Source organism: Callospermophilus lateralis, chromosome 1 (genome assembly GCF_048772815.1).
Source record: "Callospermophilus lateralis isolate mCalLat2 chromosome 1, mCalLat2.hap1, whole genome shotgun sequence".
Taxonomy (NCBI): domain Eukaryota; kingdom Metazoa; phylum Chordata; class Mammalia; order Rodentia; family Sciuridae; genus Callospermophilus; species Callospermophilus lateralis.
In genome coordinates, this window is record NC_135305.1 from 217321617 (window position 1) to 217347564 (window position 25948).

The 25948-nt window shown below is 37.4% G+C and overlaps 1 protein-coding gene and 1 pseudogene across 1 annotated transcript; one reads left to right on the plus strand and one right to left on the minus strand.

Moving 5' to 3' along the window:
* Positions 1–726: 726 nt before the first annotated feature.
* Positions 727–7486, minus strand: LOC143400784 (olfactory receptor 7E178-like; annotated as a pseudogene).
* Positions 7478–25948, plus strand: LOC143394753 (uncharacterized). The gene is given in 7 exon segments (XM_076849400.2): positions 7478–7567; positions 9968–10020; positions 11613–11739; positions 18646–18756; positions 19577–19760; positions 20669–21933; positions 21936–25948. Coding segments are annotated over 7 exon segments (1944 nt in total). The 5' UTR covers positions 7478–7494; the 3' UTR covers positions 22067–25948.

A 25948-nucleotide genomic window follows, 5' to 3' on the forward strand; every position in this document is an offset into this window, starting at 1 on the left:
GTGTCCTCAGGAGCCAGCATGGAGATAAATGCAGTGCATGTCACTGAGGTCTGGAGTTGTGTGGGAATGGGATACCAACATGTACTCCAAATCTGGTTCCATAAGATATACAACACCTTACAGGTGAGACCTCAGAGTTGATATCCCAACTCTTGATTGGACTCTCACAATGACAAAACAATTTTATAGTAACAGAAAAAGCCCCCTGAGATAAGAAGAAATCCAGAGATAACACCAACACCATGCATGACTGCGGGCGCGGTGACACACACCTGTGATCCCAGCAGCTCTGGAGGCTGAAGCAGGATGATGGCAAGTTCAAAGCCAGCCTTGGGAATTTAGTGAAGCCCTGAGCAACTTAGTGAGACCCTGTCTCAATATTAAAAAAAAAAGGGTTGGGGGTGTGGATCCATGATTGAGCGCCCCTGGGTTCAATCCCTGGTATCCAAAAAATTAGTGAAATGATAACAAACATATTTACATTTTATGTTGTAGATAATGAATAAGTGCTATGTGGATCCCTCCTCCCATCCTGTCTCCATCAGCACATTCTTGGTTGCGCTGACTACCTGCTTGGTCATGACTAAGGACTGCAGATGTGAGAAGCCTCCCCTGCTGGGGGCACAATCAAGGCTCAGCCTTGCTACTGAGGACTGAGAGGAACACAGTAACAGGGCTGTCCTGGTTTAGAATCCACACTCCAAGAAAAGATGAACCAAAGAAAGATTAGATCATCCTGCTGTGCAGCCTCCTTAGGGCACTTTTAATGTCCCTGTTCCTCAGGCAGTAGATGAAGGGGTTCAGCATGGTGCTGACCACAGTGTACATCACTGAGGCCACTGCACCCTTCCTGGGAGAACATGAGACAGCTGTGCCAAGGTACTCTACAATATCTGTTCCATAAAATAGACAAACAACTGCCAGGTGAGACCCACAGGTGGAGAAGGCTTTACTTCCCTGCTGAGGATAGGATCCTCAGAATGGAGGAAACAATTTTATAATAAGAGAAAAGGATCCCTGAGATGGGAAGAAAGCCAAATATGCCACGTATAACATAAATAACTATGTTATTGGTAAAAGTATCAGAACAGGCAAGATTGATGAGTTGAGAAGGGTCACAGAAGAAGTTAGAAATTTCCACATGCTTGAAGTAGGCAAACTGTAGCATAATCAAACTGTGCAACAGGGAGTTGAAAAGGCTTATTAATAAAGATACCATGACTAAGAAGCCACAGAGATGAGGGTTCATAATGACTGGATATCGCAGCGGGTGACAGATGGCCACAAACGGGTTATAGGCCATCACAGTCAGAAGCATGTCATCCATACAGACAAAAATTGGCAAAAAGAGACATCTGTGTCAGGCAGCCCATGTAGGAGATGGCTCTGCTGTGAGTTTGGATGTTTACAATCATCTTGGGGACCATGGTGGAGATGAAACAGGTATCTGTGAAAGACAGGTTGGGGAGGAAGAAGTACAAGGGGGTGTGGAGGTGGGTTAGAGCTGACCACCAGGATGATGAGTAGGTTCCCAAGGACAGTGACCAGGTACATGGACAGGAACAGTCCGAAGAGGATGGGCTGCAGGTCTGGGTCCTCTGAGAGGCCTAGGAGGAGGAATTCTGAGACATGTGTTAGACTAGGTTCTTCTATATTACTGGGACACCTTTGGGAATAAAAGTGTTAGAATAAGAAAACAACAGGTATTCAGCACAAACAAGTACTCATACTTGAATTCCATGCACCTTCAGAAATATTTTCTGGACAAACTGAGGCTTCTCTGAACTCTTGCTTTACTGGTATCTGTGTTTCACACCCTTCTCTGCTCACATGTAAATGAGCAGTGCTAGAGACCAAGATCATTACACATAGCAAGTCTATGATCACAGTGAAATATAGTCCATTTTGACAATTTTTATGGGTGTATATTACTTATATAGAAGAGTAGGTTTTATCATGGTCTATTTGTACATGCATTTAACAATTGATCGTTTTATTTCCTAGTACCTACTGCTTCCCTCCTCACCTTCCCCAAGCTCCTACCACTTCCTTAATGTCCTCCCTCTTATTTTGATGAGTACCCTTTCCACCCTCTTTTCTCTCTAACTTCCACATTGGAGAGAAAATCTGTGCTCCTGAGTCTGGCTTGTTTTGTACAGTCTACTTTTCTAATAAAATAGCAGAATCACCATGCCTTTTGGGCTCCATCCCCAGCACCATAAAAAATAATAATAAAAGAGAAGAAGAAGAACTATTGTTTCCAATTGAAAATTATTGTCATTAAAAGAAATCAAGAAGCTGTCAAATATAACTTACCTTAAGGCAATGAAAAAAATCCTGGCATTAAAATGACTATAAACACTATGTCAAAGAAATTCCTGTCTCTGGCTTTGGTGATCTTCATATTTTGATGTATAGTTTAAATGCACATAATCACATAACATCAGTTAGCACAAAGGTGATATTAGTGTACAGTGCACCTGTCAGTCATTGGTTAAAGAATAATGTAGTAACAAGACACCCTTATGAAATTTTTAAATTTTTTGGCAATATATTTTTGTTCAACCCCATGCCATCACAGAAAGGTATCTGTTAGGAAGACAGATTTTTTGTTTTTTATTTTCTCTTGATAATTCATTTAATGATGGCCTGCCAATGGCTAGATTGTTGTTCTAATCATAAACTTTTATTTTCATTTGATGATTTTAGCACCTAGAATATGACCGAGGGTAACAAATCCTTCTCTGTTTTTTTCTTTGGGTACTAGGGATTAAACCCAGGGGCACTTAACCATTGGCCACAACCCCAACCCTTTTAAATATTTTATTTAGAGACAGTGTCTTGCTGAATTGCTTAGCATCTCACTAAATTGCTGAGGATTGAACTTCAATCCTCCTGCCTCAGTCTCCTGAGCTGCTGGGATTACAGGAATGCACCCCATGAGCCAGCTTTTTCTATTCATTACCTTCTGGTTGTGCTCACTGGGTCCACATTGATCAAGAAAAGAACCTATTACATTAGGTTATAATTCAGAGTGCCCCAACCAAATCTGTCCACTATATTTATTTGTTTATTTTTATTTAGCTGAAGAAAGGAAGTGAAATGCAGAAACAACCTGATTGGCTACAGTTAGCATTTGCCTTATATGCACTTGGTTATTGAAGCGTCTGCTTCACATGAGCATGGGCTGATCAGGTGGCAGCCTGTGGCTGGCTGAAACTGGATTACTGTGATTCGCTGAGACTCTGTTGCTAAGGTTAGATCCAAATTGCTTAGACATCAAGCTACAGTCCATTTCACAGGGGCAGTTTGAGGCCAAACTTAATTTAACAATATCTAATCAGGTTCTTAGCTTTTAACATCCTGGTGATGTATGATCACTTTGGCCTGTGTTTAGCAAGAAATCTATTAGGTTGGTTGAACGAAAATTCCCATTTTATCTGTGATAGTTTCCTCTTAGTATATTCCTTTCTGACTTCTCCTCCACAGAACCAACTGATAAGGAAATAAGATGATATCTGAGATAAGATCTTTCTGGAAATCGATGCATTCTTTGGCTTTCGTGTCTTTGCATGAGAAGATTTCAAGCAAGACGTGAAACTTAGTAAAAGAATGGCAGAATTTATTAGAAGAGAAAGAAGGGGAAAATACCCTCACAGGAGGGAGTGCTTTCTCTTAGGAGAGTGACAACTCACTTCTTCCTGAACTCAGTTTTTATTAGGACAGAAGGGAAGGTTTCTAGAGAATCCCACCTAAGTGTTAAACCACAACTCAAAGAAAAGACCATCAACTCCAATTTAAATCAAATTAAAGCAAGCCTGTAATTCTGACAGGCCAAAACCTGTGGGAATACTAGACAGCCCTCCAGCTCTCTAAGAGTGTAGCTTTATAGCACAGAAAGTTGCAAAAAGGGGAGGTGTCTTGAGAACTTACAGAAAACAGGATTTTTACAAGCATAACACAAAGGCAGGTAGTAGATTTAATGGTCCAGCACTTAGGGAGTAAATTTAGATCCTAACATCAGAATTTACCAGGCACCATTACAACTTCCCAGAGGGTCATTATCTGGCCAGGGAAAGCCAGAATTTATGAAGCACCACTAATGTTTCAGAGAGGGTTGCTATCTGGTCAGGGAAATCCAGGCATGGGTGAGTTCAAGACACGGGCAGGCATTCCAAGCAAGTTTAGAAATCACAGTAATTTATAGTAAAGCCAAAATGGCCTGACAAAATAAAATGTGAAGAGATGGTTCCCAATCTTAAGAGGGAATTAGGCTGGGTTTAACACTAAACACAACCTCTTTTGACTGATGGTAGGATTGTATTACATTTTTTAGTCCCTACTGTGCATGTTTCTACTGAACAGAAACTCTAGTCATTTTGGTTTGTGTAAAATCAAAGATCCTCTTTCATCCACATCCATCCCAGATCAGTGTAACTTGTGCTTTTTTCTTTGATTTCCTTTTCTTTTTCTTATTAGTAAAGGAGTTTTGGGCCTGTGCTCTTCAGCCCTAGATAAAAGAATGTGACAGTGGTCCATGTCATGTTTTGAATATATCCCTTGTTGCTTTTCCACTGAGGCTTATTTTAAAGCTGACTTTCTTTTTTTTCTCTTCTCCCTTTTCCCTTTCCTAACTTCTGGGGAAACAGGTTTACCCTTTTCCTATCCTAGGCCCAGTTATCTGTCCTTGAGCACACATCAATCACAGGAATGAAGTAAATAGATCTCTGAGGATGGAACCAGAAGATTTAAGAAATGGTTATCTCTCAAATTAACAAATGAATTACATCAGGGTAAATGTGGAGAGTAGCCTTTGAATCACCTCTTTAAAAACCCTCTGTTCCCTGGATAGGCAGAATCATAGCCTATCAGGACAAGGACCAGAACATCCTGAAAACAATAAGCTCCTTAGTCAAGGATTGTAAATACTGCTATCTTTTTATTAACAGATTGTATTTTTCAAGTTTATTTTTATGCTGGGCTAAGAATTGAACCCAGTGCCTCACACATGCTAGGCAAGAGCTTTACCACTGAGCCACAACCCCAGCCCAAATACTGTTATTATTTTTAAAACACAGCTGAGTTAGAATGGCCTTGTGTGAATTGTTTCATAGAAAGACATGCTGAGAGTTAGCATGTAGGCTCATGTAAGCAAAAATAACTGAAAACAGGAGTGGACCTCAGCTCAGCAAGCTGTCTTTATTAAGTAGTAGTGGAATGGCACATTTTCAGGGGAGAAAATGGTGACTGGTTAAAGGAGAGGTCTGTTTTTTATAGATCTTAATGAGAGTTAATCATAGCAGAAGATTTCGTGTGACTTAATCATGAGAGACTTGGGATATGTTGGCTGGACAGTCAGGAAACTAGTTGTGCAGGTTAAAAATCTAAGTCAGGAAAACAGTTGTAAAAGCTTGAAACTCTTTGTTACTGGGATAATAATCCAGATCCCAGAGCCCATTTGTTTGCCTTCCCCTCCAGGATACTGGGAAAGGAGGAAAGACCAGAGAGAGCACAAGGCACTTTGTTTGCCTTTTCTCTCCCAGGACCCATTGTCCTCCCTCAGCCCTGGGGGTTGTCATTTCCCTTTTCTAGGGAGATGTTGTTTTCCATATTCTTCACTTATACATAGAATTAACCCTTTAATCACCCTGTTCCCACTGCTCATGTCTACCTAGAACCACCACCATGTTCCTTGGCTTATAAATTTCCACTTATCTGTGCTGTATTCAGAATTGAGTCCAGTTCTATACTGAGGTCTCTACTCTCCTACTGCAATTGTCCTAAATAAAATTTGTTCTGGGGCTAGGGGTATAGCTTAGTGGTAGAACACTTGCCTAGCATGTGCAACACATTGGTTTGATCCCTAGCATTGAAAAAAAAAAATTCTTTACTGCTTTGTAAGGGTGAAGCAGACCAGTTACCCCCATCCAAAAGACCCTTGCCATAATTAAGCTTCTTTTCTTGTCAGAAAGAATTTTACAAAGGGTGTCAATAGGATATCAGCAAAAATTTCTGTGGTTTGTAGCTTCCTCTTTCTTATAAATGCCAGGTTTGCAGACAAAATTTGTGAAAGCTCTGTCTAGCCTAAAAATGTGGGACAAAGAGTAACTGTTATGTACCCACTCAGTGACATGTAACCACCCCACTGAGTATAAGTCTAAAAGAATTTTCAGATTCAGAGTCCAAAGCTTTTTAGGTGTTAGCCTCCTCTGGACTGCTGCAGGTAAAATAAACCTGATTTCTGGTGTCCAGCCACATCTGTCCTATATCAAGGGGACAGACTTAGATGTAAGGTGTAAGGGGACAAATAGACGAAGATGGTGGGAACACAAGGTTAAGAGAATAATTCTATAAAATGAGTTCACTGTACTGATTCTCCACATGCTTTCTTTGCTAAAAAGCAATCTGCCTTCAGCCCTACCTGGCCTCGGGGGACAGGAAAATCACATTCCTTGCTTTTTTTGGCTATACCTTTTGTTTCTTAATCTATTCTTTAGGTTTGGACAGGAGAGTCTGTTTCTTACAGACATGACATCATAAATCAAGTTGGAGTAAACTATTATGAACTTAATAGTTTCATATACATTGTATAATATTTATCAAAACTACTGATAAAATGTCTTCACAAAGCAGATTCAAAACAGGACTTGATAAAAGCCACAAACTACAGCTAACATGGGAACCTTGGTGATTATTATTAATCAAGACATGAATACCTATTTCTTATCTGACTTATAGTTAGGACGCCCTGCACAAACAAGAAGAAAAATAAACCGCTTATGAATATTATAATAACAAAAATGCACATGAAATATTATTTATATTTAAGTCCAAAATAAAGAACTTACAGATATTAAAGTTCAGCAAGGTTTCCAGATAGAAGGATCTAATTAAATACTTCTCAATAGCTTTCCTCTAGCAGAGCAATAGTCAATAAAACAATGAAAGGGAAAAGTAAAGACCTAAAGGACTGAATCAATGGAAAAGAGTTTATCGCACAGGTTGGTAGACTCAGAGTTTTAAGTATGATGGCCTGTGGACAGGGCTCTAGTAAGGGTATTAATGCATTTGATGAGCATCCTACTCCTGGGCCTCAGGGAACCTGTGTGACAGGCTCTAACCTTAGCCCCGCCTCTAGGAATTTCCAGGGGTCTCCCTTGGCAACCAGGTCCCATCTTAGACCCAAACTCTGGAATATTAAAAGTCACGACCCTTGATCTGGTCTCACCTGAGTCCACTCGGCCGGCCTAGCGTGGTCCCTCCCCAGCCTCGTCCACGGTTCTGGTTCTCTTTGTACCTACAACCCCAGGGAAAATTAGTACCTTCAGTGCGCTGATGGACTGAGCCGGCAGCTCCGCGCCACGCCCAGCTCCTGAAGCCCCGCCCCTTACGCAGATCGTTCTCAGAATGGGGAGGGGGGGTAGCAGGCGGCAGAAAGCGCGTCTGCGCACGCGCAAGGTAGCTCCCTGTGTCCTGTGTCCGCCATGACACTTTATGCTGCAGCCCGCGTCTGAGATATATTCTTGCCTCAGTCCGCATCCTATCCTTCCAGGCAGGAGCCATCCAGGTATGGGCTGCGGGAAGCGGAAGGCTGGATTCCTCTCGTCCGCCGCCGCATCCCATCCGTAACGGCCCCTCGCCATCCAGGTATGGGCCCGCGGGAGGCGGAAGGCTGGCTTCCGCTCGTCCGCCGTCCCGGTGCCCCCTTCAGCCTCGCGGCCCAAAGCCCCCTCGGCTCCGCCGGTGCCGCGCTCGTCCCGGTGACCGCAGCGCGACTCCGGGCTGCGCCAGCGGCGGGCGCGTCTCCTGCAGGCCTGAGCTGGGGAGCCCCGCGGCCTCTCCCTGCGGAGAGCAGAGGCCTCGCCTGCGTCGGGGTCCCGGGTCCGGAGCCTCGTGCGGGTCTGCGGGTCTGCACACACCCAGCGTGGGGTGAGCTCGGCCCGCTGCCCCTGGGCCTCGCGCACTGCCGAGCGCGGATCTGAGAGTTCCCTGGGCCTGGGGCATGTTTGACACAGTACATTCAGATACACAAGAGGGAGCTGATTTTAAATACTGTTAACCCGCCTCCTGGGCAAGTGCATTTCATCCTTAATAAAGTGATACATTTTAGCCTGGCGCCGTGGTGTACGCCTGTAATCCCAGCTACTCGGGGCTGAGGTAGAACTTGATCCCAAGTTCAAGGGCAGCCTGAGCAATTTAGGCAGGCCCTATCTCTACACAAAAAATGAGAAGGACTGGGCCTGTATTTCAGTGATAGAGTGCCCCTGGCTTCAATCCCTAGTACTGCAAAATGCAGGGAGAAAAAAAAAAAAAGCTTGGTCACTTATTTATAGATTCTTTAAATTTTGCACAGAAAATGTGCCAGTTTGAATATTTTTTCTCCTAAATCTTTGTGTTTTCCTTTTTTTGTTTCTAATTACTGCACTTGCCAGGACTCCCAGCTGAATGGAGATTAGCATATAATTTTCATTCTTGCCTTGTTGCTGATTTCAGAGAAAATTTATCAGTATTTCACTATTAAATAGAATGTTTGCATTTTTTAACGTATAAAATCTGATCCTTTCTAATGGCCTAAGTTATTATTAGCAATGTACACTGAAATAGATTAGTCATTGCTTTGTGTCTAAGGGAATATGTCAAATAACCTTTCTATGAATATTGTGAATTTCGTTAATCAGTGATTCAATTTTTGTTTATTTTATTCTTGTGGTGCTGGGATTGAATCCAAGGATTCAACGCAAGTAAGGTACCGTACCACTGAGTCTCAATGATTCAGTTTTATTCTTTTTTCCTTTTTTCTTTTTTTAGTGATTCAGTTTTTAAGCATCCCCCATTCCTAGGATGAAATGAACTTAAATTGTGATTTATACTTATTGTTCATTTCTCAACTGTTACCAATGCTTTTGTATTATTTGTACTTTGTATGTGATCTGGCATATTTTTTAGTTGTACCCTTCTGGTGTTGGAAGTAGGAAATTACCTTCCCTCTACACTGGAATTATAAATTTCCTACTAATTTTGTGAAACTTTCTGTAAAACAATTTGCAAGTTCTGTTTCCCTGTGCATGTTTTAAATATGATTCTTTTAATGACTGGATACAATGAAATTTTCTTCTTCCTCCTCCTCCTCTTCTACCACTACCATCACCACCCACCACCACCACCACCACCTCATTTTCCTCTTTCTCATCTCTTCTAGATTCTACCTCTTATAGTTCCTGTTACCTCCCAGTAGTCCATTCAAACTCTTAATCCATAAAATGGATTAATCCACTGATGAAATCTGACCCCTATAATCCAATCGCTTCCCCCAAGCCCAAACTCTGAACACTGTAGCACTGGAGACCAAGCCTTCAATACAGGAGGCTTTGAAAGACATCCCAGATTCAAACCATAACAAATAGGTTGATTCTCTTTCTCAGAAATTAGGTTTTGTGGAGCCCATTGGGTGGGGTTGGGATGACAGCAGTGTTCAGGGCTTTGTAGTAATGCCTATTATCCTGTAAAATGATAAACAAGTAAAAATGTTGGTCAAGGAGCCCCAAGAAGCCTAGTGTTTAAATAAATTAGTGGTTTCTTAGATATGAGTCAGGGAATATATATTCTTAGGGTTGGAGGCACCACTTGATACATTTTATGCTTTTTGTTATGGGGAAATGGGCAGCCAGATGTTCTTAAGACTTGAATTAATTTACTAATAAGATGTTACTATTAACCTCTTTTGTATCATTGGCAAGGATAAGAGTGTTGTTTTGTATCTCTAGGGGAGAAAGGATTGTTCCAGTATCACACAAGTTCAGTTTGTATTTGTTTGGGAGTCATGATATGTGTTTTGAGTTATCACTGGTAATTGATGTGCTACAATATCCAGGCTCATGAATATGGGAATTCTCTTGAGGGTTGGATTCCCATGTCAGCTTCTGTCTTACTTATATAACTTCTCAATATCTTACTTTTCTTTATGAAGGTGACATGGAGGAAGAAAGAATAAGTGTTGGGTTACAGAAAAGTATGATGCAGGTAAGTAAAAGGTATAATGCTCTCAAAGAATATTTCTATTTCATTTGATATCCTGCTGCTATTTTAGAGCACAGGTTAGCAATCTGCTTCTTTTTTTTTTGGATCACATCGTAAGTAGTTTAGGTTTTGAAGGTCATAGAATTTCTATTACAAGGAAATTGTCATTTTAATACAAAAAATATTCATAGAGGAACATAAACAAATGTTTTATTGTATTGCAATAAAACTTTACTTACATAAGTAGGTGATAGGCTAGAGTAAGTGCATGTGCTATAGTTTGGTGAGCCCAGGCCACAATATTATAAAACAGAGCCAGCTGTGGGCCTGACTTGAAAGATGTGCAGGCTCTTGGGCCTCTCAGGATTTTGAGGGGGGGAAAAAAGGAAAAGTTCCCATTCACTTTCTGTGTTTTCATTCATTAAATCCTCATCAAGATTTAAACCTGAGTTTGATGTTGTGCTCAATGCCTTAATAGGAATAAAGTAGCAGGTCAAGTTATTCTTAAATAAGGAAGAATTTCTGAATAAGGAATAATATGATATTGTTCAATATGTGGTCTTGGTCCCATATCCTGGCATCGAGTTCCTAAAACCCTTCAAATGTCTGGAGTGATAAGAGTAGTTTTGTATGATGACTGGTGACCAGGACAGATAGCCTCAGGATGAGTGCTGGTCAAGAAGAACTAAGGTATGCTTGACTCTTCAGCCCTATCCCCTAACCTTGAAGTTGAGAGATACTGAAGGTTAAATTGATTATTTAAATTACTAATTTAAATCAGTCATGCTTTCTAGTAAAGCCTCTGTGAGAACCCAAAAAGAATGAATTTAGGGAGCTTCTGTATAGCTGAATATGTAGAGGTTCCTGGTACGAAGCACCCCAATAGGCATGGAAGTTCTGCAGCTTTTCCTACCCTGCTATGCCATATATATTTCTTTATCTGGATAGTTCTCTGTATTTATAACAAACCATAAGCACAAGGAAGTGTTTGCATAGATTCTGAAAGCCATCCCAGCATATTAACCAAATCAAGGAGGGTATAGTGGGGACCCTGAGATGTAGCCATTTGGTCAGAAGTATAAATGACAATGTACTAGTTGTTGTGTTGTTTGTAGTATGGGGAAGTTTTGTGGGACTGAGCCCTCAACCTGTGGAATGAAGCTCTCATATGTAGATAGTGTAAGAATGTTATTGAATAACAGGAAACCTAGCTCGTGTCTGTGGGAGAACTGCTTGAGGTATGTGGAAAATTACCCACATACCTAATATCCAGTGTTCTGTGCAGGTTCGAAGGAAAATAACTTCGATTTTTTTTTTTTTTTTTCTTATTTCATTACCATCAACTGCAAAGACACTAATGTAGTATTTTAGAAGTATTTTGGCTTTTAGACAGGATTGTTCAGCATTAAGTACGTGTGGGTAGAAAGGGAAAGAGATCTGCTGACAGAGTCCTGCCATATACTTGGGGAGACCACAGAATCTTCTGAACCTCCCCTGAATTGTTTCTCAGGTCCCCATGCTGTCAGCCTCACCCATCATCTCACACACGCTGGAGGAATTGTACCTTTCTGAACAGAATTTGTGGCATCTTTTAGGACTCAGTGACCTTTGAGGATGTGGTTGTGGACTTTACCCAGCAGGAGTGGGCTTTACTGGATCTTGCTCAGAGGAGCCTCTACAGAGATGTGATGCTGGAAACCTTCCAGAACCTGGTCTCGCTAGGTAAGATTGGCAATGTTGGTTCATGTAGTGGTTTAGAAAACAATTTTATCTACTAGTTGACCTTGTTCCAGGATTTGTGCTGAGGAGTGGGAGTACTTGGTAAATAAGACAAATGTGGTCACTAACCACAGGGTGCTTATGATCTGGAGGCTTCTTCATGAAAATGAACACGGGCATATTAAACTTGTTTTTTTCTTTTTCCTTTTGTGGTTGAAAGCCTTGAGGCTTATTAAGTGTTGAATGTGTGGGGATTGAGGGGCTTCTCTGGGGCACAGGGAGAGTTTGTGATTTGAGACCTTTGAAGAGTCTACTGCTGTGAATGCCCTTTACCCAGAGACCACCAGGAGCACACCTATAAGTTAAACAAGCGGGGTTTATTTTGAAGTCATGGGAGAACATACCCATGGGGAGTCGAGGGGCATCTTAGTAAGAGGGTGTTAGAAAGTACCTATTAGAGAATTTGTGCTTTTTGGATGATTTGGAGATTAGTCTATGGGGTAGTTTATATTGGTTTCTTAGGCTCTCTATGAACAAGTACCATAAACTGTTGGGTAAAAAGTATAGAAATTTTTATTCTTTCATATTTCTGGCATCTGGGAGTGTGAAACAAGGTGTCAGCAGAGCTATATATGTGATGAATATATATATTTTATATATATATATACATATATATATATATATATATATATATATATATATAATGAATGTACATTGACACATCTTCATCATTAACTAGAGACCATAGCCTATATTAAGTTTCATTTATGGTGTTGTACATTGTATGGCTTTGGGCAAATGTACAATGACATGTACCATCATAGTAATATATAGAGTAGTTTTATTTGCATAAAAATTTTCTGTGCTCTCACTTTTTAATCCCTTACTCTCTCTTGGCAGCCACTGGTCTTTATATCGTCTGTATATTTTTATCTTTTGTGGAATGTCATAAAGTTTGAATTTATATAGTATGTAGCTTGTTTAGATTGGCCTATTTCACTTGGTAATGTGCATTTAAGTTTCGTTCATGTCTTTTTATGATTTTTCTTTTACTATTGAATAACATTATGTAGTATAGATGTGCCACAGTTTATTTATCATCCCGTTTACTAAAAGGCATCTTGGATGCTTTCAGGTTTTGACAAGTATGAATTATGCTCTTGTATACATGTGTAGCCTTTTGTGTGCAGTTTTGACTCCTTGGATGAATGCTAAGGGACACAATTTAATTGCTGGATCATATGGTAAGAGGTTTTTTTTTTTAATATTTAGTTTTTAGATGGACACAATATCTTTATTTATTTATTTATTTATTTTGATGTGGTGCTGAGGATTGAACTCAGTGCCTCAGATGTGCTAGGCGAGCACTAGCCTCAGCCCCATGGTAAGGTATTTTTAATTTTATAAGAAACCACCAGATTGTCTTTGTAAGTAGCTGTACCATTTTGCATTCTCATCAAGAATGAATGAGAGTTCCAGTTTCTCTCTATTTTTGCCAATATTCGGCATTGTCAATTTTCTGGATTTTGGCTGTTCAAAAAGGCGTATAGAGGTGTGTCACTGTTTTGTTTTTCCTGGATGACTTTAGGATGTGGAGCGTACTTTTACTTTTTTACTTGCCATTTGTCTGTATTTGTTTAAGTGTTTGTTTAGGTCTTTGGCTATATTTTTATGGTATTTTTTTTGTTCTCTTATTATTGATCTTTAAGAATTCTTTGTATAAAGCAGCAAAAGAAATGATTAAGTGTGAAGAGACAACCTTCAGGATGAGAGAAAATCTTTTCCACCTACTCCTCTGACAGGGGATTAACATCCAGAATATACAAGGAACAAAAAAATTCAACAACAAAACAAACAAATAAACAAACAGAAAATCAAAAGCAAACAAAAACCAAATAACCCAGTCAAGAAATGGGCAAAAGGGACTAAACAGGTTTTTCAAAAGAAGAAATGTGGGCTCAGATTGTGGTTCAGCGGTAGAGAGCTCGCCTAGCATGTGTGATGCCCTGGTTTCGATCCTCAGCACTACATAAAAATAAATAAATAAAATAAATATTTTTAAAAAAAGATTATTTGTTAAAAAAAAAAGAAGAAGAAATGCACATTATTGATTGATTGTATTTCTTCTTCTGTGAAGTGCCTGTTCAGTTCCTTAGCCCATTTATTCATTGGGTTATTTGGTTTTTTTGGTGTCAACTTTTTTGAGATCTTTATATATTATAGAGATTAATGCTTTATTAGAGTTGCATGTGGTAAAGATTTTCTCCTAATCTGTAGGCTCTCTCTTCACGTTATTGTTTCCTTTGAGAGAAGAAGCTTTTTAATTTGAATCCATCCCATTTGTTGATTATTTTGACTTTGCTTCTTTGCATTTTAGGAGTCTTGTTAAGGAAGTTAGAATCCAATGTGATGAATATTTGGGCCTATTTTTTTCTTCTATTAGGCATAGGATCTCTGTTCTAGTGCCTAAGTTTTTTATCTACTTTGAGTTGATTTTTGTGTAGGGTGAGAGATAGAGGTTTAATTTCATTTTGCTATATATGGATTTCCAGTGTTGCCGTACCCTTTGTTGAACAGGCTATCTTTTCTCCAGTGATTGTTTTTGGCATTCTTTTCTAGTAGGAGATAACTGTATTTATGTGGGTTTGTCTCTGTGTCCTTTATTCTATATCATTGGTCTACAAGTGTATTTTGGTGCCAATACCCTGCTGTTTTTTGTTACTATAGCTGTGTAGTATAGTTTAAGATCTGGTATTGTGATGCCTCCTGCTTCACTTTTCTTGCTAATGATTGCTTTAGTTATTCTGGATCTCTTAGTTTTCCAAATAAATTTTATGATTGCTTTTTCTATTTCTATGAAGAATGTCATTGGGATTTTAATAGGAATTGCATTGAATCTGAAGAATGCTTTTGGTAGTAAGGACATTTTGACAATATTAATTCTGCCTGTCTAGGAGCATGGGGATTTTTTCATCTGCTGAAATTCTCTTCAATTTCTTTCTGTAGTGTTCTATGGTTTTTATGGTAGAGGTCTTTTGTTAGATTGATTCCCATTTTTTTTTTGGGGGGGGCTATTGTGTATAGGTTAGTTTTCCTAATTTTCAGTGGATTCATTGATGATGTATAGGAATGTGTTTGACTTATGGGTGTTGATTTTATATCCTGCTACTTTGCTGAATTCACTTATTCTAGAATTTTTCTAGTAAATTTCTTTGATCTTCTAGATATAGAATCATGTCATCAACAAATAGTGATAGATCTTCTTTATCTATTTGTATTTCTTTAATTTCTTTCTTTTATCTAATTGCTCTAGATAGAGTTTCAAGGGTGATGTTGAATAGAAGTGGAGAAAGAGGACATCCTTGTCTTGTTCCAGTTTTTAGTGGGAATGCTTTTAATTTTTCTCCATTTAGAATGTGATGCTGGCCTTGGGTTTAGCATATATAGCTTTTACAATGTTGACATATGATCTACTATCTCTAGTTTTTCTAGTGTTTTGAGCATGAAAGTGTGCTGTATTTTTTTAGCTGTATTTTAAATTTTCAAAATAGTTTCTAATCATCTTCCGTATTTCAGATGTGTCCATTTTGATATGTCCTTTTTCATCTTGTATTTTAGTAATTTGGAGTTTTCTCTTTGTTAACATGGCATCTATTCACATGCATCTATTGAGATGATCATATGTTTCTTGTTTTTAAATATATTAATATATTGAATTACATTTATTGATTTCTGTATATGGAACAAACCTTGCATCCCTTGGAAGAATCCCACTTGATCGTGGTGCACTATCTTTTAAATATGTTTTTGTATGTGATTTGCCAGAATTTTATTGAGAATTTTTGCATCTATGTTCATCAGGGATATTGGTCTGAAGTTTTCTTTCTTTGATGTATCTTTGTCTGGTTTTGGTATCAGGGTGATATTGGCCTCATAGAATGAGTTTGGAAAGGTTCCCTCCTTATCTATTTCATGGAATACTTTGAAGAGTATTAGTATTCATTCTTCTTTGAAAGTCTTGTAGACTTTGATGAGAGTCCATCTGGTCTGGGCTTTTCTTGGTTAGTAGGGTTTTGATGGTGTTTTCTATTTTATTACTTGAAATTGATCTGTTTAAAGCATGTATGACCTCATCATTCAGTTTGGGTAGGTCACAAAGCTTTAGAAATTTGTTGATATCTTTAATATCTTCTATTTTATTAGAGTATAAATTTTCAAAATAGTTTCTAATCATCTTCTGTATTTCAGATGTGTCCATTGTGATATTTCCTTCTTCATCTTGTATTTTAGTAATTTGGAGTTTTCTCTTTGTTAGCATGGCCAGGGGTTTATCTATTTTATTTATTTTTTCAAAGAACCCCAACTTTATGTTTTGTCAGTTTTTCCAGTTGTTTCAATTTCATTAATTTCAGCTCTGATTTTAATTATTTCCTGTCTTCTACTGCTTTTGGTGTTGATTTGATTTTTCTTTTCCTAGGGCTTTGAGATGTAGTGTTAGTTGATTTATTTGTTGACTTTTTATTCTTTTAATGAATGCACTCGATGCAATAAACTTTCCTCTGAGTACTGTCTTCATAGTGTTACAGATTGGATATGATTATCAGTGTTCTCATTTACCTCTAAGAATTTTTTTATTTCATTCTTGATTTCTTCTACTATACATCATCATTCAATTGTGTATTACTTAGTCTCCGTTTGTTACTTCTATTTTTATTTTATTGTTGATTTCTAATTTCATTCCATGTGGTCTCATAGAATGCAAGATATTATCTCTGTTCTTTTGTATTTACTGAGATTTGCTTAATGGCATAAGCTATTGTCTGTTTTAGAGAAGGAGCTATGTGCTGCTGAGAAGAAAGTATATTTGCTCATTGATAGATGAAATATTCTATATGTGTCTGTTAAGTCTAAATTATTGATTGTGTTATTTAGTTCTATAGTTTCCTTATTTAGTTTTTGTTTTGGAAGATCTGTCCCATAGTGAGAGTGGTATGTTAAGGTCACCCAATATTACTGTATTGTGGTCTATTTGACTCTTGAAATTGAGAAGCATTTGTTTGATGTACATAGATGCGCCATTGTTTAGAGCATGAATATTTGTAATTGTTATATCCTTCTTATATATACTTCCCTTAAGAGGTATGAAATGTCCTCTTAAGGGAAGTATATATAATCTCTTCTGATTAACTTTGGTTTGAAGTCTACTTATCTGAGATGAGAATGGAAACCTCTGCTTGTTTATACAATCCATTTAAGTGATAAGGTTAACCCCATCCTTTCACCTTCAGCCTGTGGATGTCATTGCTCATGAGGTGAGTCTCTTGAAGACAGCATATTGTTGGATCTTGCTTTTTAATAAAATCTGCCAGTCTATGTCTTTTGATAGATGAGTTTAGGCCATTAACATTCAAGGTTATTATTGTGATATGATTTTGTATTCCCTATCATTTTGATTTTTTTCTCATTTTTGATTTGTTTTAGTTTCTCATTTGGTTGAAGGTTGTTTTAGTGTAGATCCTCCTTTGCTGGTTTTCACTTTTTTTTTCCCCACTTCATCTTCATGGAATATTTTGTTGAGAATGCGCTGTAATATAGACTTTCTAATTGTGAATTCTTTTATTTATTTATTTTTTTAGAGAATTTTAATATTTTACTTTTTAGTTTTCGGCGAATACAACATCTTTGTTTGTATGTGGTGCTGAGGATCGAACTCGGGCCGCACGCATGCCAGGCAAGCGCGCTACCGCTTGAGCCACATCCCCAGCCCCATAATTGTGAATTCTTTTAATTTTTGTTTATTATGGAATGTTTTAATTTCATCTTCAAATCTGAAACTTAATTTTGCTGCATATAAAATTATTGGTTGGCATCCATTTTCTTTGAAAGCTTGAAATATATTATTCCAGGACCTCCTAGCTTTGTGGTTGTTGGCTGAAAAATCAGTTGAGATCTGAATTGTTTTCCCTCTATATGTAATTTGATTTTTTTCTCTCATGCCTTTAAGATTTTATCTTTATTCTCTGTGTTAGTCATTCTAGTATATTGTGTCTTGGTGTGGGTCTGCTGTAATTTTGTACATTTGGGGGTCCTACAAGCCTCTTGTATTTGATTTTTCTGTTCCATTCTTTAGATTGGGGAAGTTTTTTACTATTATATCATTTAAGAATTATGCATTCTTTTGTTTTGTATCTCTGCTCCTTCATCTATTCCAATAACTCTTAAGTCTAGTCTTTTCATGTTAATTCTTGGATGTTCTGTTCATGGTTTCTTACCATCTTCTCTTCATGGGCAACTCTACTTTTAAGATTATATATTTTTTCTTCATTGTCTGAGGTTCTGTCTTCCAAGTGATCTACTCTGTTGGTGATGCTTTTTATTGAATTTATAATTTGGTTTACTGATCCCTTCATTTTAAGGATTTCTGCCTGTTTTTTTTTTTTTTCATGATCTTTAACTCTTTATTGAAGTAGTCCTTCACTTCCTGTATGTTCTTTGATTTCACTCCTCATACTGCCCTTTATTTCACATATCAATTTAACTATATGCAATCTGAACTCCTTCTTGGACATTTTTTTCTACTGTGTTATCAGCGGCTTCTGTTGTTGAAGCTGGGATTATAGGCTTGTGTCACTATGTCTGATTCAGATCAGTTCTTCACATTAGAGGCTGCCTTTCCCCCCCACATCTCAGCTTTTTCTTTTACCTTCTCTATTTTTCTTTTCTTTCTTCCTTCCTCTCCCTCCCTCCTTTGCCTTTTTTTTCTTCAATGGATTTGACATTTTATTTCAGTTCAACTCATCCTTCTCCGTCTTTAGAGTATCAGAAGACCAAAGTTTGACCCAATCTTATGGAAAGATATTTGTGATTCCTCATTGCTTTCCCTGATGATATTCCTTTCCTCCTGTGCAGGGTACCCACTACTCACACCCAATCTGATCTCCCAGTGGGAACAAGAGGAGGAACTGCAGACAGTGAAGACAGAACTTATCCAGGGCATCTGTATGGAGCAGCACCAGGAAGGCAAGAATTCCTGGGAGAAACTGGCCTGGGAGGAGACAAAAATAAAATAGAAATAAAGCAAAAGTTTGTTTTGTCTGAGGAGCTCATTATCCACAGATGCCTCAGAGGACTATTTTGACTGTTTATCTGTCCTCTCATACTTTCCTTGATCTTGGGAAAGATCTCCATATTTGCTTTTTTAAAGTTTGTTTTTGGTATGTCTATTTGATCCTTTCTGTTTTCCTCTCCTAATAATTTTTAAAAGATTATTAATGAAAATTTTTAATATATTTTCTATACTATACTAAAAATTTTCTGTTAACTTGATATTTCAATATCAAGTTAACAGAAAATTTTTAACATAAATTTCTTTTTAAAAATTATTTATTTATTTATTTTTTCTACTTTGTTATACATGATAGCAGAATGCATTTTGAATCATATGAAGCCCAATTTTTCATGTCTCTGGTCCCAATAATTTCTACTGGTCATATTACCATCACTGTCATTCTTCATAGAACTATTTTTTATTTTTCAGCACTGGGGAACCCAGAGTGGTTTACCACTGAGCTATATTCCATACCCTTTTTAATTTTGAGACTGGGTCTAAGTTGTTGAAGCTGTTCTTGAACTTGTGAACCTCCTATCTCAGACTCCCACTTAGCTGGTATTAGAAGCATGTGTTACCATACTGTGGTTTAATGGAAGTATTTTTTAGTGAACTGTTTTAATTTTGACCCTTGTGACTATTAATAATGAAGTCCTGAAACAGCTGCACTGCTCAAAGTCCTTTGCTCATAGGTAACTTTATTTTCATTTTTATTTTTATTTTTTGTTCCAGGTTTTGAGTCTCTACTTAATACTAAGGAATTAGTTGTTCTTCAAGATAACAATGGAGAAAAAATATCCAATGAACAGAAAATAGTGAGATTCAAAAGAAATGGTTCTTGCTCCTTGATTTTACATGAAAACCAGGACTTCCATGGTGTGGATGATTGGAACAAAAGCCATGAGAAAGGTTTAAGGTGAGTGCCGTTAATATAAGAGCAACTAGTGCATCAGGAAACAATTTTGAGATATAAGAAACATATTTTGGGGTTGGGGTTGTGGCTCAGTGGCAGGCAGAGTGCTTGCCTCCCACACGTGACAACTGGGTTCACTTCTCAGCATCACATAAAAATGAATAAACGAAATAAAAATATTGCATCCATCTATAAGTAAAAAAATATTTTTTAAAAAGAAACATTTTCAACATAAACCTAGGTCAAAAATTTTGCTTTCATAAGAATGAAATCATGGCATTTGCCAGTAAATGGATGAAGCCAGTGCAAAGAACCAAAGGCCAAGTGTTTTCTCTGATAGATGGATGCTAATTCACAATGGCGGGTGGATTGGGAAGAATAGAGGAACTTTGGATTAAACAGAGGGGAGTGAGGGGAAGGGAGGGGATGTGGGCATAATATTAGAATGAGTTGGACATTATTATCCCATGTGCATATATGATTGCGTGACTAGTGTAACTCTACATCCTGTATAACCAGAAGAATAATAAATTATACTCCATTTATGTATGATGTATCAAAATGCATTCTGCTATCATGTATAACTGATGGAATACATGCAAATAAAAAATAAATTTAAAAAAAAATGAAAGGATTCAAATTCAAAATTAAAAAAAAATTGTACTTTCACAAAGAATTTTGTCTAGAGAGTTTTTCCTACAAATGATACTGAAATATTGAAGGTTTGACACATTGATTGGTTTGACAGGATTATCAGAAAAATCATATAAGTCAAAAGCTCAGTGACAATGTTGGCTGTGGAAGAGCCTTCTTGAGAACTTTTAGCTTATAAGTTGATGGGGCAAAAAGCATACATATTTACTGAAAATGATAAATTTTATTACTAATAATCTGTCTTTTATTTTTAAAAGTCATGTGGTAGAGAACATCTGTGAATACAATGAAGAAAATCAATATGGACAAATTTCAAATCTTATGCTCCAGAGAACTACTGAAGTCAAATCCTTTGAATGCTATGAGTGTGGAAAGTCCTTTCTGTTTCATTCATCACTTAAGAATCACACCAGATCTCATGCTGGAAACAAACCCTATCACTGTAAGGAATGTGGGAAAGCCTTCCATTTTCTTTCTTGTTTTAAGAAGCATATGAAAACTCCTACAGAAGAAAAACCATATGAATGTAAAGAATGTATAAAGGCCTTCAGTTGTTTCTCCATGTTCAGAGCACATATGAAAATGCATAGTAAAAAGGCAAAGTATGAATGTAAGGAATGTGGGAAAACCTTCAGTAGTTCTTTCCACCTTACAGAACACACAAGAATTCATAGTGGAGATAAGCCCTATGAATGTAAGGAATGTGGGAAGGCCTTTAGTTGTTCCTCATCACTCTCCAAACACAAAAGAATTCATAGTGGAGATAAGCCATATGAATGTAAGGAATGTGGGAAGGCCTTTAACTATTCCTCTCATCTTATAAGACATATAAGAATTCACACAGGAGAGAAACCTTATGAATGTAAAGAGTGTGGGAAGGCCTTTAGTGAATCCTCAAATCTCAATGTACATGTGAGGACACATACCAGAGAGGAACCCTATAAATGTAAGGAATGTGGGACAGCATTCAGTTGTCCCTCATCTTTTAAAGCACACGTGAGAGATCACAATGGTAAGGTGCAATATGAATGTACGGAGTGTGGGAAGGTCTTTAGTCGTTCCTCATCCCTCACTGAACACCTAAGAACTCACAGTGGAGAAAAGCCTTATATGTGTGAGGAATGTGGGAAAGCCTTCATTAGTTCTTCCTATCTTACAGTACATAGAAGAACTCACACTGGAGAGAAACCTTATGAATGTAAGGAATGTGGGAAAGCCTTCATAAGTTCTTCCTATCTTACAGTACATGCAAGAACTCACACTGGAGAGAAACCTTATAAATGTAAAAAATGTGGGAAAGCCTTTACTTGTTTCTCAGCTCTTAGTCTCCACATGAGAATCCACACTGAGGAAAAACCCTATGAATGTAAGGAATGTGGGAAGGCATTTCGACAATCTTCATACCTTACTATACATACAAGAATGCACACTGGAGAAAAACCCTTTGAATGTCTGGAGTGTGGAAGAGCTTTCAGTTCTCCCTCATCCTTTGGGAGACATGTGAGAAGACATACTGGAGAGAAACATATGAATGTAAGGAATGTGGGAAAGCCTTTATTTGTCCAGCCTACTTTCAAAGACGTGAAAATTCACAAAAGGGACAACATATAAATGTAAGGAGTAAGGGAATCTCTGCAAGACTTTTTCTGAACTAAGGCAATTTGTGAAGTCTCATTTTGTGAAGTTTCATACTGTAGAGACACTATAAATGTGAGAAAGTAGGAGATTATCACTCATTCTTTTGAAGAGTTGAGGACAACTGAGCGAAACCCTGTGTTTGTAAGCTATATGGTAAAGCCTTTTGATTTTGAACATAACTTGTGCCACAGTCTGGCTGGGCTGTGCAAAGTAGCGGGAGTGTGGGGGGGCGGCCGACAAGCAACTTGTGAAGGTTGAAACAGCAGGAGCCACTTTATTCAGAACAGCAGAGGTATATATACCCAACTAAATACACACAGCTTATCTCAATTAACATCCAATTACAGCAATCAGTCATTAAGGAATCCTCATCATCTTAATAGCTCCCTGGTTTTACTTCTCAAACCACTCCTGCTGGCAAAGTGCCAGGCACCATCTTGACTTGGCTGTGGATCTCAACACTTGTATAAGAAAATTCAAAAATTGAGCTAGAAGAGAAGATCAGTGCCTTATTAAAGTGGACTTCTAGAGGGTCATTGATTTCCAATGTTTTCTAATAGGAAGATTTAAGGTTATATGTTTCCCTTGTCAGCTTTTATGACATACTTTGAGTATGAGGTGTGTTTCTTTAGCTGAGATGTAAATGTTATTTCCATTACAAAGTCTTTTGGACTCTTGGGAGGTTGTGTGTGTACCTGTGTGTGTGTGCTTCTCCTCTGAGACAGGGTGTGGCTATGTTGTCCAGGCCTGTAACTCCTGGACTTCTGCCTTAGCCTCCTAAGTTTGGGAGTGCAGGCGAGTCTGGCTCAAGTGCATTTTTTTTTTTTTTTTTTTTGGCAGGCAGGAAAATTGTGTTTTTTTTTTTTTTTTTTTAATTGTTTCAGTTTGAACTCACAGCAGGGCACCTTCTTCTTCTTCGTCTTCGTCTTTGACTTCGCCTTCTTCTTCTTCATCTTCTTCTGGATACTGAAAGTTGCCTACCCAATAATTCCCCCCTTCCCTTTAAACTAAGAGTACCAACTGTTTTTGAGAATATCAGTGTTTACTATCAAAAGCTTTTCATGTGTAATAAAAAGTTTTAGTAGAAATTGATTAGTACAAAGGCCTTGAAAGATTATAGTCTCATCTGATTGCTGTTTTGTGTTTTATTCTTTGTTTATTCATGACTGGAATCTTTGTTAATTTAATTTTTTTAAGTTGTTGATGGATCTTTATTTTATTTATTTATATCTGGTGCTGAGAATGGAACCAAGTGTCTACCTCCTCCCCTTTTTTAAAACATTGTGTTTTAAGGGGTGGTGTTGTGGCTCAGTGGTAGAGCATTTGCCTAGCATGTATGAGGCATTGTGTTTGATTCTCATCATGGCATATAAATAAATGAATAAAATGAAGGTCTATTAACAACTAAAAATATTTTAGAAAATTATATTTTATCTCTTAAAAGCATAACTATACCATTTCCCTTAATCACTTCTTATTGTTTATCAAGGTATACATACACTATTTTTTGTGCAAGCTGTGTACAGCTTGATGTAATTTCACATAGATGTATACATCCTGGTGGACACATTTCCAGGATTCCAGGAAGTTTTCTCAATAATCACTCCACAGCAGAAATTGGATTTTGACTCTTATTACGCTTGATTTGGTTTGCTTTTTCTCACTTTTCAAATAAATGTTAAAACTACAACATGTACTGTTACATGTTTGGCTTCTTTTACTCAACATAATGTCTGGTTTGTCACTTGGTTGCTCTTATTTCTCTTGGTATATGCTGTATGTGGGGAATGCAATTACTGAATGATAGGGTAGACTTCAAGTGTAGTTTTGTTAGATACTTTAGATTTTCATAAATGTTGATTGCACCAGTAAGTCCCCAACAGTGCATGTGAGTGTTGGCTATTCTGCATACTGGGCCCACACTTTCTAACTTTTGCTCTTCAGCAGAGTGTGTGGTGATATTTTTGTTGTTGTTGTTGTTGAAATATGCATTTTCCTGATATTGAGTATCTTTTGGTGTGCTTATTGGTTATTTGGATATCTTCACTAGGCTACCTTTTGAAGCATTTCACCCATTTTTCTTTTCTTTTTTCTTTTGAAGTGATTCCTTGTTGCTAAAAAGTCCTTGGCTATAACTAAGCTTCAATCTGGATCCTGTGGCTAAAAAATGTGAATTTGTCTGTCTCCCTGTCTTGGCTGTGCATCCTTTTGCATTGTCTTTTCTTCCAGCTGGGATGTTTTCTTCACAGTAGGCTTCAGAAGTTCTGTACTGCTTTCTTCCCAAGATAATGCCTCAGGGAGAAGAGTGACATCTTTTTTGAACAGTTCAAATATAATTATCAAAATGGAATCTGAGGAGGGGAGGGGGGATAGTAGAGGATAGGAAAGGCAACAGAATAGAACAGACGCTAGTATGGCAGTATGTAAAAACGTGGATGTGTAACCTATGTGATTCTGCAATCTGTATATAGGGTAAAAATGGGAGTTTATAACCCACTTGAATCAAATGTATGAAATATGATATGTCAAGAGCTATGTAATGTTTTGAACAACTAATAATAAAAAAAATGAAAAAAAAATGGAATCTGATTAATGGCTTATTTGTCCACCATGGCCAGGGGAATGTTAATACTCTGATTTGTTTAGGTCCAGCTCCCAGTTTCTCATTGAGAAACTGAGGTTAGAATTTGTACCCCTAAATCATAGAGCCCTGACAGTTATGATGCACATGGAGAGGAGAGAGAGGCAGCTGTGAGCAGGTGGGGGCTCAATAGGGGCATTTTTGCACCTTATGCTGACTTTGGGAAATAAAAAGTCTAGGAACTTACCCAGTGTTTGTTCCTAGAAATCCTTTTAGAATGTCAGATGCCATATGTCTTTTAGATTGCTAAAAATTGCTCTCAGTCTTTACACAACATAAAAATAAGTAGAGATCTGAGTGTTCTTTATGAAGTATTTGCCTAGACCAAGATAATGAATATGTTTTATGTTTTCTTCTAGACCCTTCATTGTTTGACTTCTTGTATTTAGGTTGGTGATCCATTTCAAGTATTTTTTGTTTGTTTGTTTGATAGGATGTGAGGCGGGATTCAGGTGTATGTGTACAGATTTATCCTCTAGATCATGTTTTCTCTCTTCTTAGGTAGGCAATCTATGTGTTTTGTTTTATTTTTCTTTCCTTGCAGCAGCACCATACTATCTTAATTTGTATTGCTTTGTAGTATTTTTGGAAATCTAATAATAAATTCTAATTTTAGAATTTATTAATTTTTATAAAAATATTCAGGGTCTATTTTATAGAATAACCTAAGGAAAATTGACATCTTTACAGAATTGCATCTTTCAGTTGATGAACATGATGCAACAATCCATTTACCTAGGTTGTCTTTAACTTTTCTGAAGGTGTTTTGTAGTTTAATTGTAGAGGTCTTGAATGCCTTTGTTTAATTTATTTCTAGATACCTGGTGTGTTTTGCTTGATAAATTTTTTTATTTTTAATTTTTGAATTAGTACATACCTTTACATTATCTTTTTCTTACATCAGCTTTATAGCTAGTGAGATAAATTTAACTCACTCAAATAATTCTCACCTGGTTTCTAAAACTTTTATTTATTTTTGTTGTCTTATTTAATGAATAGAGGTCATGGAAATGAATATCTTTTCCTTGTTCCTGTATGAAAGAGTATTCAACATCTCACCATTAAATATAATGCTACTTGTAAATTTTCATAGATAACTTTTATCAAATTAAGGGAATTCTGTTTTGTTCCTGGATTGTCAAATGTTTTTAAAAATCACAAATTGATATTGGACTATATCCAGTGCCTTTTCTGCATGTATCAGGGTCTTTAAAAAATCCTTAATTCTGTTAACAAAATGAACTATACATTCTTTGAT